Genomic DNA, 18490 nt, shown 5'->3' with positions numbered 1-18490 from the left:
GAAAGGGAACGGAATAATGTAAAAAATATGTAAGCTACAAATTGAAAAAACAACTAACACTAAAGTGGTAGTTTTATATATATATATAGATGTGGATGTTACTGATGGTGGCTACTGATGGTGGCTACTGATGGTGGCTACTGATGGTGGCTACTGATGGTGGCTACTGATGGTGGCTACTGATGGTGGCTACTGATGGTGGCTACTGATGGTGGCTACTGATAGTGGCTACTGATGGTGGCTACTGATGGTGGCTACTGATGGTGGCTACTGATGGTGGCTACTGATGGTGGCTACTGATGGTGGCTACTGATGGTGGCTACTGATGGTGGCTACTGATGGTGGCTACTGATGGTGGCTACTGATGGTGGCTACTGATGGTGGCTACTGATGGTGGCTACTGATGGTGGCTACTGATGGTGGCTACTGATGGTGGCTACTGATGGTGGCTACTGATGGTGGCTACTGATGGTGGCTAATATTTAACATGAAACAAACTGTAAAATAAAACAGAGAATAGCCAGCTCTAAAATGCATACATGAAGTGGACAGCATCAGACCTGTAGATTGGGCCTCCAAATGTCATCCACACAAATTATGAGGGCACACAATTAAAATGTGGGTCAGCTATTTATAGCCTACTTCACTGTGGGGGACCCAATACACGTCATGTTGATATGATGTTCAATTTGCTTCCATATGCCTGGTTTTACATTCATCTCCAGGGATTGGTATTTACAATGGATTTTACAGTCCCGTCTCCAAAAGGATTACTCATTTACCTAGCTATTGTCAATGTAGAAATGGCAGTGCATGGACAATGCTGTTATTTATACCAGAAAAAAACTAAGCAGATGTTTTTTCCACGTTGAACTGTAAAGTGCGCTAGACTTTATTGATGGTTTCTTCACACATTAACGTGTTGGAATTAAATCAAGGTCACAATACGGCGAATCTGGTAGACAAAATTCTCCGCCACAATTTATTTTCTTAGATCTCCACCCCGACCGAATAGCTGGTAAATATAATGCTACTCTCGTGCTTATATTCAATGTAAGAATAGGAATAGAGAGAAAAACCCATAAAAAAAGGGAATTATGTTCCGTTTATGCTTAAATCAGGTCGACATTTGACCCAATGCTTCTCTGGGCACCTGACACAGCTCTCTGTCTGTCCAATTACAGCTACAGGTAAGCAGACCTGCAATCTCTCTCTGCGGTGGTAGTTTAGAGCACGCCACCTCGTACTGTAGTTTGGCTGGGTGAGATGGTACCGCAACACCAAGGTAACATTAGTTTCATACTGGATATTAGGTGATCTATGTTGAACCAAGCATGCCATGTATATGAAATGTATGTTATGTGAATCAGAGGAGGATGGAGAAAAATCCACATCTTTTGTTTTGTTGGAATTTAAGTCTTCTGATTCAGAATATATAATTACCATAGTAATGGCATGATTTGTTTTAAGAGCGATTGAAATTCAAAATAATATTTTATATTATAAAACAATGAATAAAATACAACATGGATTGTTCTCCATCCAAACCTGATTCAGAATATATAATGTCCATAGTCATGGTATGCTTGGTTCAAGAGCTATTGAGGAGAAAACCGAATCCATCGAATATCCAATATACAACTACGTTTACCTGGATCAGGAAGCGCTCTTTGCCGTGTCGTGCGATGCCCATAGACTATCACACAAAGCCTCCTTATTGCGTCAGGCATCGTCCACTCGGCAGAGAGACAGAAAGGACAGCTAGACTACATGTCATGGACTGGTGGACTACCCTGGCTGCGAGTATAGCCTTCCTCTGGCTGCTGTGTTATATCGACGGTAAGAGAACCTGGTTAGCAGAGGTATGGGAGCTTTCTTCGTCAAGGGAACGGTGCGGTATTGGCACGCGCACGGCTCTTCCTCCTAATTGCGGTATGATTACAGCTTTCATTACATTTGTTATGAATCGTTTAATTCATTAAACCATAGCAACAACAAGAACAATACAACACCATACCTGGCGATTATACCAAACATTATGTAGACGGAAATAAGAAAACGAAACAAGTAAGCCTACAGTTGTAGGACCCAGCTAGAGTGGTGTTATAACAGGTGGTGAACCCAGCTAGAGTAGTGTTATAACAGGTTGAGGACCCAGCCAGAGTAGTGTTATAACAGGTGGTGAACCCAGCTAGAGTAGTGGGTAGTGGTGAACCCAGCTAGAGTGGTGTTATAACAGGTGGTGGACCCAGCTAGAGTAGTGGGTAGTGGTGAACCCAGCTAGAGTAGTGGGTAGTGGTGAACCCAGCTAGAGTAGTGGGTAGTGGTGAACCCAGCTAGAGTAGTGGGTAGTGGTGAACCCAGCTAGAGTGGTGTTATAACAGGTGGTGGACCCAGCTAGAGTAGTGGGTAGTGGTGAACCCAGCTAGAGTGGTGTTATAACAGGTGGTGGACCCAGCTAGAGTAGTGTTATAACAGGTGGTGAACCCAGCTAGAGTAGTGGGTAGTGGTGAACCCAGCTAGAGTGGTGTTATAACAGGTGGTGGACCCAGCTAGAGTAGTGTTATAACAGGTGGTGAACCCAGCTAGAGTAGTGGGTAGTGGTGGACCCAGCTAGAGTAGTGGGTAGTGGTGGACCCAGCTAGAGTAGTGGGTAGTGGTGAACCCAGCTAGAGTAGTGTTATAACAGGTGGTGAACCCAGCTAGAGTAGTGTAGGACCCAGCTAGAGTAGTGGGTAGTGGTGAACCCAGCTAGAGTAGTGGGTAGTGGTGGACCCAGCCAGAGTAGTGGGTAGTGGTGGACCCAGCTAGAGTAGTGTTATAACAGGTGGTGGACCCAGCCAGAGTAGTGGGTAGTGGTGAACCCAGCTAGAGTAGTGGGTAGTGGTGGACCCAGCCAGAGTAGTGGGTAGTGGTGGACCCAGCTAGAGTGGTGTTATAACAGGTGGTTAACCCAGCTAGGGTAGTGGTGGACCCAGCTAGAGTAGTGGGTAGTGGTGAGCCCAGCTAGAGTAGTGTTATAACAGGTGGTGAACCCAGCTAGAGTGGTGTTATAACAGGTGGTGGACCCAGCTAGAGTAGTGTTATAACAGGTGGTGAACCCAGCTAGAGTAGTGGGTAGTGGTGGACCCAGCTAGAGTAGTGTTATAACAGGTGGTGGACCCAGCTAGAGTAGTGTTATAACAGGTGGTTAACCCAGCTAGAGTAGTGGGTAGTGGTGGACCCAGCTAGAGTAGTGGGTAGTGGTGAACCCAGCTAGAGTAGTGGGTAGTGGTGAACCCAGCTAGAGTAGTGTTATAACAGGTGGTGAACCCAGCTAGAGTAGTGGGTAGTGGTGGACCCAGCTAGAGTAGTGGGTAGTGGTGAACCCAGCTAGAGTAGTGGGTAGTGGTGAACCCAGCTAGAGTAGTGGGTAGTGGTGAACCCAGCTAGAGTAGTGGGTAGTGGTGGACCCAGCTAGAGTAGTGTTATAACAGGTGGTGAGCCCTCCCGAAGGTAAACGTTATTAGGCAACACCCCTACTCCCCTCCCAAATGTAGGCTTTTCTTGATCCTGTCTCCGGCAAAACCTGGTCATATAGGGGCATGATGGGATCACATGATCTGACTCCATTTGTCTTTCCATTGGGGTGGATACAATTTAGATTAACACCTGACAGATGTGGTGGGAAAACATATAGACCTCAAGGCCACTACCCTACACTGCCTCAAGAAGGGTTTAATGTCACTTTTCAATATAGATTTACAACTGGGGCAGTGTGTGGACCTATGGTGATGTACAGATTACAGTTGGAGCAGTGTATGGACCTATGGTGACCTATAGATTACAGTTGAGGCAGTGTAGGGACCTATAGATTACAGTTGAGGCAGTGTAGGAACCTATAGATTACAGGTGGGGCAGTGTAGGAACCTATAGATTAGTTGGAGCAGTGTAGGAACCTATAGATTACAGTTGGGGCAGTGTAGGAACCTATAGATTAGTTGGAGCAGTGTAGGAACCTATAGATTACAGTTGGGGCAGTGTAGGAACCTATAGATTACAGTTGGGGCAGTGTAGGGACCTATAGATTACAGTTGGGGCAGTGTAGGGACCTATAGATTACAGTTGGGGCAGTGTAGGAACCTATAGATAAAAGTTGGGGCAGTGTAGGAACCTATAGATTACAGTTGGGGCAGTGTAGGAACATATAGATTACAGTTGGGGCAGTGTAGGAACCTATAGATTACAGTTGGGCAGTGTAGGGACCTATAGATTACAGTTGGGGCAGTGTAGGGACCTATAGATTACAGTTGGGGCAGTGTAGGAACCTATAGATTACAGTTGGAGCAGTGTAGGAACCTATAGATTACAGTTGGGGCAGTGTAGGAACCTATCGATTACAGTTGGGGCAGTGCAGGGACCTATAGATTACAGTTGGGGTAGTGTAGGGACCTATAGATTACAGTTGGGGCAGTGTAGGGACCTGTAGATTACAGTTGGGGCAGTGTAGGGGCCTATAGAGTACAGTTGGGGCAGTGTAGGGACCTATAGATTACAGTTGGGGCAGTGTAGGGACCTATAGATTACAGTTGGGGCAGTGTAGGGACCTATAGATTACAGTTGGAGCAGTGTAGGAACCTATAGATTACAGTTGGGGCAGTGTAGGGATCTATAGATTACAGTTGGGGCATTGTAGGAACCTATAGATTAGAGCTGGGCAGTGTAGGAACCTATAGATTACAGTTGGGGTAGTGTAGGGACCTATAGATTACAGTTGGGGCAGTGTAGGGACCTATAGATTACAGTTGGGGCAGTGTAGGGACCTATAGATTACAGTTGGAGCAGTGTAGGAACCTATAGATTACAGTTGGGGCAGTGTAGGGATCTATAGATTACATTTGGGGCAGTGTAGGAACCTATAGATTAGAGCTGGGCAGTGTAGGAACCTATAGATTACAGTTGGGGTAGTGTAGGGATCTATAGATTACAGTTGGGGCAGTGTAGGAACCTATAGATTACAGTTGGGGCAGTGTAGGAACCTATAGATTACAGTTGGGGCAGTGTAGGGATCTATAGATTACAGCTGGGGCAGTGTAGGGATCTATAGATTACAGTTGGGGCAGTGTAGGAACCTATAGATTACAGTTGGGGCAGTGTAGGGAGCTATAGATTACAGTTGGGGCAGTGTAGGGAGCTATAGATTACAGTTGGGGCAGTGTAGGGACCTATATATTACAGTTGGGGCAGTGTAGGGACCTATAGATTACAGTTGGGGCAGTGTAGGGACCTATAGATTACAGTTGGGGCAGTGTAGGAACCTATAGATTACAGTTGGAGCAGTGTAGGAACCTATAGATTACAGTTGGGGCAGTGTAGGAACCTATAGATTACAGTTGGGGCAGTGTAGGGACCTATAGATTACAGTTGGGGCAGTGTAGGGACCTATAGATTACAGTTGGGGCAGTGTAGGAACCTATAGAGTAGTTGGGGCAGTGTAGGAACCTATAGATTACAGTTGGGGCAGTGTAGGGACCTATAGATTACAGTTGGGGCAGTGTAGGGACCTATAGATTAAGGTTGAGGCAGTGTAGGGATCTATAGATTACAGTTGGGGAAGTGTAGGGATCTATAGATTACAGTTGGGGCAGTGTAGGGACCTATAGATTACAGTTGGGGCAGTGTAGGGACCTATAGATTAAGGTTGAGGCAGTGTAGGGATCTATAGATTACAGTTGGGGAAGTGTAGGGATCTATAGATTACAGCTGCACTACTTTAGACCAGGTCCCATAACCAACCTATTCCCTATATAGTGCGCTACTTTAGTTTAGGGTCCAACCCTATTCCCTACATAGTGCACTTCGTTTGACCAGACCCCTATAGTGCCAAAAGTTGGCAACTACAGTGGGGCAAAAAAGTATTTAGTCAGCCACCAATTGCGCAAGTCCTCCCACTTAAAAAGATTAGAGAGGCCTGTAATGTTCATCATAGGTACACTTCAACTATGACAGACGAAATGAGAGAAAAAAATCCAGAAATCACATTGTAGGATTTTTAATGAATTTATTTGCAAATTATGGTGGAAAATAAGTATTTGGTCAATAACAAAAGTTTATCTCAATACTTTGTTATATACGCTTTGTTGTCAATGACAGAGGTCAAACGTTTTCTGTAAGTCTTCACAAGGTTTTCACACACTGTTGCTGGTATTTTGGCCCATTCCTCCTTGCAGATCTCCTCTAGAGCAGTGATGTTTTGGGGCTGTTGCTGGGCAACACGGACTTTCCGGGCAACACAGACTCTCCTGTCTCAGCCTCCAGTATTTATGCTGCAGTAGTTTATGTGTCGGGGGCTGGGGTCAGTTTGTTATATCTGGAGTACTTCTCCTGTCCTATTCGGTGTCCTGTGTGAATCTAAGTGTGCGTTCTCTAATTCTCTCCTTCTCTCTCTCGGAGGACCTGAGCCCTAGGACCATGCCCCAGGACTACCTGACATGATGACTCCTTGCTGTCCCCAGTCCACCTGGCCGTGCTGCTGCTCCAGTTTAAACTGTTCTGCCTTCTTATTATTCGAACATGCTGATCATTTATGAACATTTGAACATCTTGGCCATGTTCTGTTATAATCTCCACCCGGCATTGCCAGAAGAGGACTGGCCACCCCACATAGCCTGGCTCCTCTCTAGGTTTCTTCCTAGGTTTTGGCCTTTCTAGGGAGTTTTTCCTAGCCACCGTGCTTCTACACCTGCATTGCTTGCTGTTTGGGGTTTTAGGCTGGGTTTCTGTACAGCACTTTGAGAGATCAGCTGATGTACGAAGGGCTATATAAATTGATTTGATTTGATTTGATTTCAACTCCCTCCAAAGATTTTCTATGGGGTTGAGATCTGGAGACTGGCTAGGCCACTCCAGGACCTTGAAATGCTTCTTACGAAGCCACTCCTTCGTTGCCCGGGCAGTGTGTTTGGGATCATTGTCATGCTGAAAGACCCAGCCACGTTTCATCTTCAATGCCCTTGCTGATGGAAGGAGGTTTTCACTCAAAATCTCACGATACATGGCCCCATTCATTCTTTCCTTTACACGGATCAGTCGTCCTGGTCCCTTTGCTGAAAAACAGCCCCAAAGCATGGTCTTTGGATGCAACTCAGCATTCTTTGTCCTCCAAACACGACGAGTTGAGTTTTTACCAAAAAGTTATATTTTGGTTTCATCTGACCATATGACATTCTCCCAATCTCTTCTGGATCATCCAAATTCTCTCTAGCAAACTTCAGACGGGCCTGGACATGTACTGGCTTAAGCAGGGGGACACGTCTGGCACTGCAGGATTTGGGTCCCTGGCGGTGTAGTGTGTTACTGATGGTAGGCTTTGTTACTTTGGTCCCAGCTCTCTGCAGGTCATTCACTAGGTCCCCCCGTGTGGTTCTGGGATTTTTGCTCACCATTCTTGTGATAATTTTAACCCCACGGGGTGAGATCTTGCGTGGAGCGCCAGATCGAGGGAGATTATCAGTGGTCTTGCATGTCTTCCATTTCCTAATAATTGCTCCCACAGTTGATTTCTTCAAGCCAAGCTGCTTACTTATTGCAGATTCAGTCTTCCCAGCCTGATGCAGGTCTACAATTTTGTTTCTGGTGTCCTTTGACAGCTCTTTGGTCTTGGCCATAGTGGAGTTTGGAGTGTGACTGTTTGAGGTTGTGGACAGGTGTCTTTTATACTGATAACAACTTCAAACGTGTGCCGTTAATACAGGTAACGAGTGGAGGACAGAGGAGCCTCTTAAAGAAGTTGTTAGACAGACTGCCAGACAAACAGACTGCCAGACAGTAGGGCAGTAGGGCACAAGTCTGTGAGAGCCAGAAATCTTGCTTGTTTGTAGGCGACCAAATACTTATTTTCCACCATAATTTGCAAATAAATTCATTAAAAATCCTACAATGTGATTTTCTGGATTTTTTTCTAATTTTGTCTGTCATAGTTGAAGTGTACCTTTGATGAAAATTACAGGCCTCTCATATTTTTAAGTGGGAGAACTTGCACAATTGGTGGCTGACTAAATACTTTTTGCCCCACTGTATATTCGGGAATAGGCTGACATTTGGGATGCATCCTCTGTCTGTCTGTCTAATAGTCTTTCTCTATGCCCTACTGTCGGTGTGTGTCTGTCTGTCTGTCTGTGTCTGGCAGTCTGTCTTTGTGTCTGACAGTCTGTCTCTATGCCCTACTGTCTGGCAGTCTGTTTGTCTGGCAGTCTGTCTAACAGTCTGTCTCTGCCTGGCAGTCTGTCTGTCTGTGTCTGGCGGTCTGTCTAACAGTCCGTCTGTGTCTGGCAGTCTGTCTGTCTGTGTCTGACAGTCTGTTTCTATGCCTGTCTGTCTGGCAGTCTGTCTGTCTGTGTCTGGCAGTCTGTCTTTGTCTCTGACAGTCTGTGTCTATCCCCGTCTGTCTGACTGGTGGTCTGTCTAACAGTCTGTCTGTGTCTGGCAGTCTGTGTCTGTGTCTGGCAGTCTGTCTTTGTGTCTGACAGTCTGTCTCTATGCCCTACTGTCTGGCAGTCTGTCTGTCTGGCAGTTTGTCTGACAGTATGTCTGTGTCTGGCAGTCTGTCTGTCTATGTCTATGCCCTACTGTCTGGCATTCTGTCTGTTTAGCTGGGTGGCAGTCTTCCTGTGTCTGTCTGGCTGGCTGTGTCTGGCAGTCTGTCTGTCTGGCAGTTTGTCTCTATGCCCTGCTGTCTGTCAGGCTGACAGTCTGTATGTCTGGCAGTCTGTTTGTGTCTGACAGTCTGTCTCTATGCCCTGCTGTCTGTCTGTGTCTGGAAGTCTGTCTGTCTGGCAGTCTGTCTGTGTCTGGAAGTCTGTCTGTCTGGCAGTCTGTCTGTGTCTTGCAGTCTGTCTGTCTGTCTCTATCCCCTGCTGTCTGGCAGTCTGACTGTGTCTGGCAGTCTGTCTGGCAGTCTGACAGTGTCTGGCAGTCTGTCTGACAGTGTCTGGCAGTCTGTCTGACAGTGTCTGGCAGTCTGTCTGACAGTGTCTGGCAGTCTGTCTGACAGTGTCTGGCAGTCTGTCTGACTGTGTCTGGCAGTCTGTCTGACTGTGTCTGGCAGTCTGTCTGACTGTGTCTGGCAGTCTGTCTGACTGTGTCTGGCAGTCTGTCTGACTGTGTCTGGCAGTCTGTCTGACTGTGTCCGGCGGTCTGTTTCTATGCCCTGCGGTCTGTCTGTCTGTGTCTGGCAGTCTGTCTGTCTGTCTGTCTGTCTGTGTATGTCTGTCTGTCTGGCAGTCAGTCTGTCTGGCAGTCTGTTTGTCTGTCTCTATGCCATGTTGTCTGTCTGGCCATCTGGCATTATGTCTGTGTCTGGCAGTCTGACTGTGTCTGTCTGTCTGGCAGTCTGTTTCAATGCCCTGCTGTCTGTCTGTCTGTCTGTGTATGTATGTGCGTGTCTGGCAGTCTGTCTGTCTGGCAGTCTGTCTATGTCTGGTGGTCTGTCTGTCTGACAGTCTGTTTCTATGCCCTGCTGTCTGTCTGTCTGTGTGTCTGTCTGTGTGTCTGGCAGTCTGTCTGTCGGTCTGTCTCTATGCCCCACTGTCTGTCTGGCTGGCAGTCTGTCTGTGTCTGGAAGTCTGCTTGTCTGTCTGGCAGTCTGTCTGTCGGTCTGTCTCTATGCCCCACTGTCTGTCTGGCTGGCAGTCTGTCTGTGTCTGGAAGTCTGCTTGTCTGTCTGGCAGTCTGTCTGTCGGTCTGTCTCTATGCCCCACTGTCTGTCTGGCTGGCAGTCTGTCTGTGTCTGGAAGTCTGCTTGTCTGTCTGGCAGTCTGTCTGTCGGTCAGTTTTTTTAAACAATTTATATATTTCACCTTTATTTAACCAGGTAGGCTAGTTGAGAACACCTTTATTTAACCAGGTAGGCTAGTTGAGAACACCTTTATTTAACCAGGTAGGCTAGTTGAGAACACCTTTATTTAACCAGGTAGGCTAGTTGAGAACACCTTTATTTAACCAGGTAGGCTAGTTGAGAACACCTTTATTTAACCAGGTAGGCTAGTTGAGAACACCTTTATTTAACCAGGTAGGCTAGTTGAGAACACCTTTATTTAACCAGGTAGGCCAGTTGAGAACACCTTTATTTAACCAGGTAGGCCAGTTGAGAACACCTTTATTTAACCAGGTAGGCCAGTTGAGAACACCTTTATTTAACCAGGTAGGCCAGTTGAGAACACCTTTATTTAACCAGGTAGGCCAGTTGAGAACACCTTTATTTAACCAGGTAGGCCAGTTGAGAACACCTTTATTTAACCAGGTAGGCTAGTTGAGAACACCTTTATTTAACCAGGTAGGCTAGTTGAGAACACCTTTATTTAACCAGGTAGGCTAGTTGAGAACACCTTTATTTAACCAGGTAGGCTAGTTGAGAACACCTTTATTTAACCAGGTAGGCTAGTTGAGAACACCTTTATTTAACCAGGTAGGCTAGTTGAGAACACCTTTATTTAACCAGGTAGGCTAGTTGAGAACACCTTTATTTAACCAGGTAGGCTAGTTGAGAACACCTTTATTTAACCAGGTAGGCTAGTTGAGAACACCTTTATTTAACCAGGTAGGCAAGTTGAGAACACCTTTATTTAACCAGGTAGGCCAGTTGAGAACAAGTTTTCATTTACAACTGAGACCTGGCCAAGATAAAACAAAGCAGTGTAACACAGACAACAACACAGAGTTACACATGGAATAAACAATAAACAAGCCAATAACACAATAAACAAGTCAATGACACAGTAGTAGTTGTAGTGAATCAGGTGAGACACGTCAGCCTTAATCAAAGCAGATGAATTAATCGGATGTTAAACAGTGTTTGGAGCCTAATGCCTCCTGACTCTAAGCAGCTGCCCTGGTTAGTAACCGGGGGTTACCCTTTATCTCCTATCTCCAGGCAACGCCGTCCTGGAGCTGCGGCTCCTCCTCCACGCCCTCACCAAAGCAGCGTGCCACCTGTACCTGGCCGTGCTCCCACTGCGGCGCGCCGCACTGCACCTTGCCCGCTTCGTCTGTCACCTGGTAAACCATGGCCCCACCTCCGCTGGCCGGGCGTCTCCTCTTCTCCTCGAGGGGGTGTGTGTGATATGTGAAGCGGTACCGGACCTGCTGGGAGCCGGGCTCAGTCTGTGTGCAGTAGTCTGTCACATCCTACAGGGGGTACTGTTCCTGCTGGCCGCCACGGTGAGGTCGGTCCAGGTGAGTGTTCTGGCCCAGATGGACGGGGAGAAGGAAAGGTGGGAGAAGGAGCAGCATCAAGCTCGGCAGGACGAGAGGAGACAGAACTCCGGGGTGGTGGAATACCTGTCTGTGTTCTGTCAAGACCCCATCAGTTCACTACGACTCAGAGTGGACATGATCAATAGATAACATCACCGTCTGTCTGTCTGTAAAGGTGGACATGATCAATAGATAACATCACCGTCTGTCTGTCTGTCTGTCAAAACCCCATCAGTTCACTACAACTCAGAGTGGACATGATCAATAGATAACATCACTGTCTGTCTGTCTGTAAAGGTGGACATGATCAATAGATAACATCACCGTCTGTCTGTCTGTCAAGACCCCATCAGTTCACTACGACTCAGAGTGGACATGATCAATAGATAACATCACTGTCTGTCTGTCAAGACCCCATCAGTTCACTACGACTCAGAGTGGACATGATCAATAGATAACATCACTGTCTGTCTGTCTGTCAAGACCCCATCAGTTCACTACGACTCAGAGTGGACATGATCAATAGATAACATCACTGTCTGTCTGTCTGTCTGCCTGTCAAGACCCCATCAGTTCACTACGACTCAGAGTGGACATGATCAATAGATAACATCACCGTCTGTCTGTCTGTCTGTCTGTCTGTCTGTCTGTCTGTCTGTCAAGACCCCATCAGTTCACTACGACTCAAAGTGGACATGATCAATAGATAACATCACCGTCTGTCTGTCTGTAAAGGTGGACATGATCAATAGATAACATCACTGTCTGTCTGTCTGTCTGTCTGTCTGTCAAGACCCCATCAGTTCACTACGACTCAGAGTGGACATGATCAATAGATAACATCACTGTCTGTCTGTCTTTCAAGACCCCATCAGTTCACTACGACTCAGAGTGGACATGATCAATAGATAACATCACTGTCTGTCTGTCTGTAAAAGTGGACATGATCAATAGATAACATCACCGTCTGTCTGTCTGTCAAGACCCCATCAGTTCACTACGACTCAGAGTGGACATGATCAATAGATAACATCACTGTCTGTCTGTCTTTCAAGACCCCATCAGTTCACTACGACTCAGAGTGGACATGATCAATAGATAACATCACTGTCTGTCTGTCTGTAAAAGTGGACATGATCAATAGATAACATCACCGTCTGTCTGTCTGTCTGTCTGTCTCTGTCTGTCAGCGTTGGGCTCAATTCAGACTTGAGTTAAGAATACTTCAAATTCCAATTAAATTCTTGAATTTGAAATGAAGTAGTAAACAGGATACAGAATTGAAATTTGAATTTGAATGACAGGAAATAAAATTGAATTCAGGGAAATTCAAATGCCTCTTGTATTGTATATTAGGTGTAGTCTATAACTATATATATATTGATATATCATGTAAAACATGTCATTATATACATGCCTAATTAAATAAAGGTTCAATTAAATAAATAAGTATACATGCATATAAAATATTGTTGAAACAGTAGATTTTTAGGACAAACTCTCTTCCAATTAATGATCTAGGACAACAAATCCTGTATGCAAATATTCTGTTTTCATTAAACAATTATGAATCACATATATATATGTATATATACTGTATACACAAAACATTAGTTTCACCCCTTTTTCCCCTCAGAACAGCCTCAATTTGTCGGGGCAGGGACTCTACAAGATATCAAATGTGCTCATCAGGGATGCTGGCCCATGTTGTCACAGGGATGCTGGCCCATGTTGCCACAGGGATGCTGGCCCATGTTGTCACAGGGATGCTGGTCCATGTTGTCACAGGGATGCTGGCCCATGTTGCCACAGGGATGCTGGCCCATGTTGTCACAGGGATGCTGGTCCATGTTGTCACAGGGATGCTGGCCCATGTTGTCACAGGGATGCTGGCCCATGTTGTCACAGGGATGCTGGCCCATGTTGTCACAGGGATGCTGGCCCATGTTGTCACAGGGATGCTGGCCCATGTTGTCACAGGGATGCTGGTCCATGTTGTCACAGGGATGCTGGCCCATGTTGTCACAGGGATGCTGGCCCATGTTGTCACAGGGATGCTGGCCCATGTTGTCACAGGGATGCTGGCCCATGTTGACTCTAATGCTTCCCACTGTTATGTCAAGTTGGCTGGATGTCCTTTGAGTGGTGGACCATTATTGACACAGGAAACTGTTGAATGTGAAAACCCCAGCAGCATTGCAGTTCTTGACACAAACCGGTGCACTTGACACCTACTACCATACCCCGTTCAAAGGCACTTAAATATTTTGTCTTACCCATTCACCCTCTGAATGACACACACACACAATCCATGTCTCAATTGCCCTTCTTTAACCCGTCTCCTCCCCTTCATCTACACTGATTGAAGTGGATTTAACAGGTGACATCAATAAGGGATCATATCTTTGCTAAGTGACAGAGTAATTGTCCCATACGTTTTAAAGTAGGTGTTTACATTTGGTATTGTTTGTAAACATTTAAATAAAAGCCTACTATTTAGTTCAGTTTTTAAGTTGTAATGGGGATGATCAGTAGTTCAGAGGTCAGGGTGATCAGTAGTTCAGAGGTCAGGGTGATCAGTAGTTCAGAGGTCAGGGTGATCAGTAGTTCAGAGGTCAGGGTGATCAGTAGTTCAGAGGTCAGGGTGATCAGTAGTTCAGAGGTCAGGGTGATCAGTAGTTCAGAGGTCAGGGTGATCAGTCGTTCAGAGGTCAGGGTGATCAGTCGTTCAGAGGGCAGGGTGATCAGTAGTTAAGAGGGCAGGGTGATCAGTAGTTCAGAGGGCAGGGTGATCAGTAGTTCAGAGGGCAGGGTGATCAGTAGTTCAGAGGGCAGGGTGATCAGTAGTTCTGTGGCCAGGGTGATCAGTAGTTCTGTGGCCAGGGTGATCAGTAGTTCTGTGGCCAGGGTGATCAGTAGTTCAGAGAGCAGGGTGATCAGTAGTTCAGAGGGCAGGGTGATCAATAGTTCTGTGGCCAGGGTGATCAGTAGCCAGGTTGATCAGTAGTTAGAGGTCAGGGTGATCAATAGTTCAGAGGTCAGGGTGATCGGTAGTTCAGAGGTCAGGATGGTAGGTAGTTCTGAGGTCAAGTCTGGCCAGGGTGATACGTAGTTCTGTGGTCAGGATGATCAGTAGTTCTGTGGTCAGGGTGATCAGTAGTTCTGTGGTCAGGGTGATCAATAGTTCTGTGGCCTGGGTGATCAGTAGTTCAGAGGTCAGGGTGATCAGTAGTTCTGAGGTCAGGATGGTCGGTAGTTCTGTGGTCAGGATGGTAGGTAGTTCTGAGGTCAGGGTGATCGGTAGTTCAGAGGTCAGGGTGATCGGTAGTTCAGAGGTCAGGATGGTCGGTAGTTCTGTGGTCAGGATGGTAGGTAGTTCTGAGGTCAGGGTGATCAGTAGTTTGGAGGTCAGGGTGATCGGTGGTTCGGAGGCCAGGGTGATCGGTGGTTCGGAGGCCAGGGTGATCGGTGGTTCGGAGGTCAGGGTGATCGGTATTTCGGAGGTCAGGGTGATCGGTAGTTCGGCGGTCAGTGTGATCAGTCGTTCTGAGGTCAGGGTGATCAGTAGTTTGGCAGTCAGGGTGATCAGTCGTTCTGAGGTCAGGGTGATCAGTCGTTCGGAGGTCATGAGACACACACAGTATTTGATATTCTCCAACAATCAAAGGTGCAAAGATTTTTGGCATATAATGTAAACTCAATCACGAATTGTGGCTTTAGAATACAAAACACAATATATTACTGAACACAAATATAAACGCAACATGTAAAGTGTTGGTCCTATGTTTTACGAGCTGAAATAAAATATCCCTGAATTTTTTCAAACTCACAAAAAGCTTATTCCTCTCAAGTTTTGTGCACAAATTTGTTTACATCCCTGTTAGTGGACATGTATTCTTTGCCAAGCTAATCCATCCACCTGACAGGTGTGGCATATCAAGAAGATGATTAAACAGCATGATCTTTACACAGGTGCACCTTGTGCTGGGGACAATAAAAGGCCACTCTGAAATGTGCAGTTTTGTCACACAACACAATACCACAGATGTCTCTCTTTTTGAGGGAGTGTGCAATTGGCATGCTGACCACAGGAATGTCCACCAGAGCTGTTGCAAGGTAATTTAATATTAATTTTTCTACCATAAGCTGCCGGCAAATTTCTTTTAGAGAATTTAGCAGTACGTCCAACCGGCCTCACAACCGCAGACCACGAGTAACCACGCCAGCCCAAGACCTCCACATCCGACTTCTTCACCTGCGGGATCATCTGAGACCAGACACCGCTGATGAAACTGAGGAATATTTCCTTCTGTAAAAAAAAAGACCTTTTCTGTTGAAAAACTCATTCCGATTGGTTCGAACTGGCTCCCCAGTGGGTGGGCCAATGCCCACCCATGGCTGCACCCCTGCCAGTCATGTGAAATCCATAGATTAGGGCTTAATTTATTTATTTCAATTGACTGATTTCCTTTTATGATTTGTAACTCAGTAAAATCTTTGAAATTGTTGTATTTATATTTTGGTTCAGTATATAAGGTAGGTTCTAATATAACTGCATAAAGATAAAATATAATTTTCAGTATATAAGGTAGGTTCTAATATAACTGCATAAAGATAAAATATAATTTTCAGTATATAAGGTAGGTTCTAATATAACTGGGCCAATGCCCACCCATGGCTGCACCCCTGCCAGTCATGTGAAATCCATAGATTAGGGCTTAATTTATTTATTTCAATTGACTGATTTCCTTTTATGATTTGTAACTCAGTAAAATCTTTGAAATTGTTGTATTTATATTTTGGTTCAGTATATAAGGTAGGTTCTAATATAACTGCATAAAGATAAAATATAATTTTCAGTATATAAGGTAGGTTCTAATATAACTGCATAAAGATACAATATAATTTTCTGTTTTAGGCATTAAGGTTAAGGGTAGATGAACATTGTTTCCAGAGAAACGTGATATATTCTGGGGTGTCTGGAAGGGTGACCAACGAAACAGTCATGTTCTACGACTGAGTGGAATTTATTTGACTGCATTACATTCCACTTCCTGCCGGCTCAAACGCAAATTCTACATCTTGTGGGGTGTGGCCAGTTCATTTTGAATTTAAACTCATGAGATGAATGAGTCTATTCCAAAATTCTGAACCCTGGGGGGGGTGTCTTACTTACAACTGTCCAGACAGACAGACAATCCCACACCATGGATCATTGAGCTCCTTCAACATGTAATCTGTCTTTCTACTCTATTCTAATTTGACAGAGCCTTTCTTCACGGCAGCTTGGGGATTGTTGTGCTAATTGACTTGGACTATAAAGTGTTTAGGGGCCAGTTCAGATCAGGTTGCCATCTGACTGAGAGACAGCAACAACAGCAAGGCTCAGCTCTGGAGTGGAGGGTACTGTCTGTTACAGGCAGTCACTGTTACCGTCTGTTGATGTTAATGTCTGTTACAGGCAGTCACTGTTACTGTCTGTTGTTGTCAGTGACTGTCATTTACTCTCCAATACTGACTGTTACAGTCCTTTAATGTCTGTTACTGCACACGATGACCAGCATCCCCATGCTATGTAAGGAAGGGTGGAGGCCAACATTAGAGGGAACAGTCTTTGCTGTACATGTTGAAATAAAACATGGAAATGAATGTCTTAAACATTCCAAATCAAACGGTGCATCTCTGACATGTTTTTTCCTTTTATCATATTGATTCATTGGTATGATGAATTACATTGAAATCTTGTCGAACTAACCCACTCAGATAGTGTTATGACTCCGTGGTTAGTCTGCCATCTAGTGGCCTTCAGCAGAAATGTCCAGACTAAACACACTCAGTGGTTAGTCTGCCATCTAGTGGCCTCCAGCAGAAGTGTCCAGAGTCCACACACTCATTCACTTCACTGATTCCACTTGATCCTATCAGTAGATTTCAGAGATGGTTACTGAAATCATACTAAGACTAGGGTTTCTTTTACACATGAGCCCTGCGTGAATACATACACATGGTCAGCAGATGTTATTGCAAGTGTAGCAAAATGCTTCTAGATCCGACAGTGCAGCAATATCTAACAGGTAATATCGAACAATTCCACAACAACCTAATGTCAAACAAATTTCAAAACAAAACCTAAAACACACAATCTAGTAAAGGAATGGGATGAGAATATAGAAGTATAAAATATATGGATGAGCAGTGACAGAGCGGCTAAGAGACAATAGATAGTAAAGAATAGAGAGTGAAGTATAGACACTACCGTTCAAAAGTTTGGGGTCACTTGGAAATGTCCTTGTTTTTGAAAAAAAAGCAATTTTTTTGGTCCATTAAAATAACATCAAATTGATCGGATATACAGTGTACTCTTTGTTAACCCGGAATATATCCCAGTTCACGTGATCAAATCAGTCTTGAAGCGTGGAATCCGATTGATCAGACCAGCATTGGATAGACCTAAGCACAGGCGCTTCCTGTTTCAGTGTCTGCCTATCGGAGGGGAGCAAAAGGATGGAGTCATGGCCAGATTTGCTAAAAGGAGGGCAGGGAGGGCCTTGTATGCATCGCAGAAGTTAGATTAGCGGTGGTAGTGTGTTACTCGCTTGTGTACTACAATCAATATGCTGATAGATTTTTTGTTTAAAATCCCCAGCTACAATAAATGCATCCTCAGGATATATGGTTTCCAGTTTGCTCAATGGTGAATTGTGAGGAATTCTAGTTCAGGTGAACAAAAGGACTTGAGTTCCTGTATGTTGTTACAATTACACCATGAGTCGTTAATCATGAAACATACACCCTTCTTCTTAACCAGAGAGATGTTTGTTCCTGTCGGCGCGATGCACTGAAAATCCCGTTGGCTGTAAGGAATCCGGCAGCATGTTCCCAGCTAGCCATGTCACCATAAAACAGAGTATGTTACAATCCAAGATATCTCTTTGGAAAGCAAGTCTTTAATTTCATTGACTTTGTTAACTAGGGACTGGACATTACTTAGTAATATACTCGGTAGCGGTGGGGGGTGTGCGCACATCCAAAGCCTCACTAGAAGACCGCTCCTGCACCCTCTCTTCCGAAGTCGTTGTTTTGTGTCGGCCTCTGGAATCAGTTCAAATGTCCTGGGAGGTGCAGACAAAGGATCCGCTTTGTGAAAGTTGTAGTCCTGGTTGTATTCCTGGTTGTAGTCCTGGTCGTAGTGCTGGTTGTATTCCCGGTCGTAGTGCTGGTCGTAGTCCTGGTTGTAGTGCTGGTCGTAGTCCTGGTT

At 45.2% G+C, this 18490-nt stretch overlaps 1 protein-coding gene across 2 annotated transcripts; it reads left to right on the top strand.

Annotated features, from left to right (window-relative positions):
* The first annotated feature begins 1600 nt into the window (after positions 1–1600).
* LOC116376449 (uncharacterized) lies at positions 1601–12673 on the top strand. Of its 2 annotated transcripts, none has more exons than XM_031836645.1 (2): positions 1601–1839; positions 10910–12673. In XM_031836645.1, the coding sequence occupies exons 1-2, from the start codon at positions 1686–1688 to the stop codon at positions 11380–11382; spliced, it is 627 nt and encodes a 208-aa protein (XP_031692505.1). In that variant the 5' UTR covers positions 1601–1685; the 3' UTR covers positions 11383–12673. The 2 variants fall into 2 exon arrangements, with proteins under 2 accessions (XP_031692505.1, XP_031692503.1); XM_031836643.1 differs by having other exon boundaries at positions 1601–1932.
* The last annotated feature ends 5817 nt before the right edge of the window (positions 12674–18490 follow it).

Source organism: Oncorhynchus kisutch, linkage group LG12 (genome assembly GCF_002021735.2).
Source record: "Oncorhynchus kisutch isolate 150728-3 linkage group LG12, Okis_V2, whole genome shotgun sequence".
NCBI lineage: Eukaryota > Metazoa > Chordata > Actinopteri > Salmoniformes > Salmonidae > Oncorhynchus > Oncorhynchus kisutch.
Note: the sequence above shows the minus strand (reverse complement) of the source record. Positions and strands in the feature narration are given on the sequence as shown.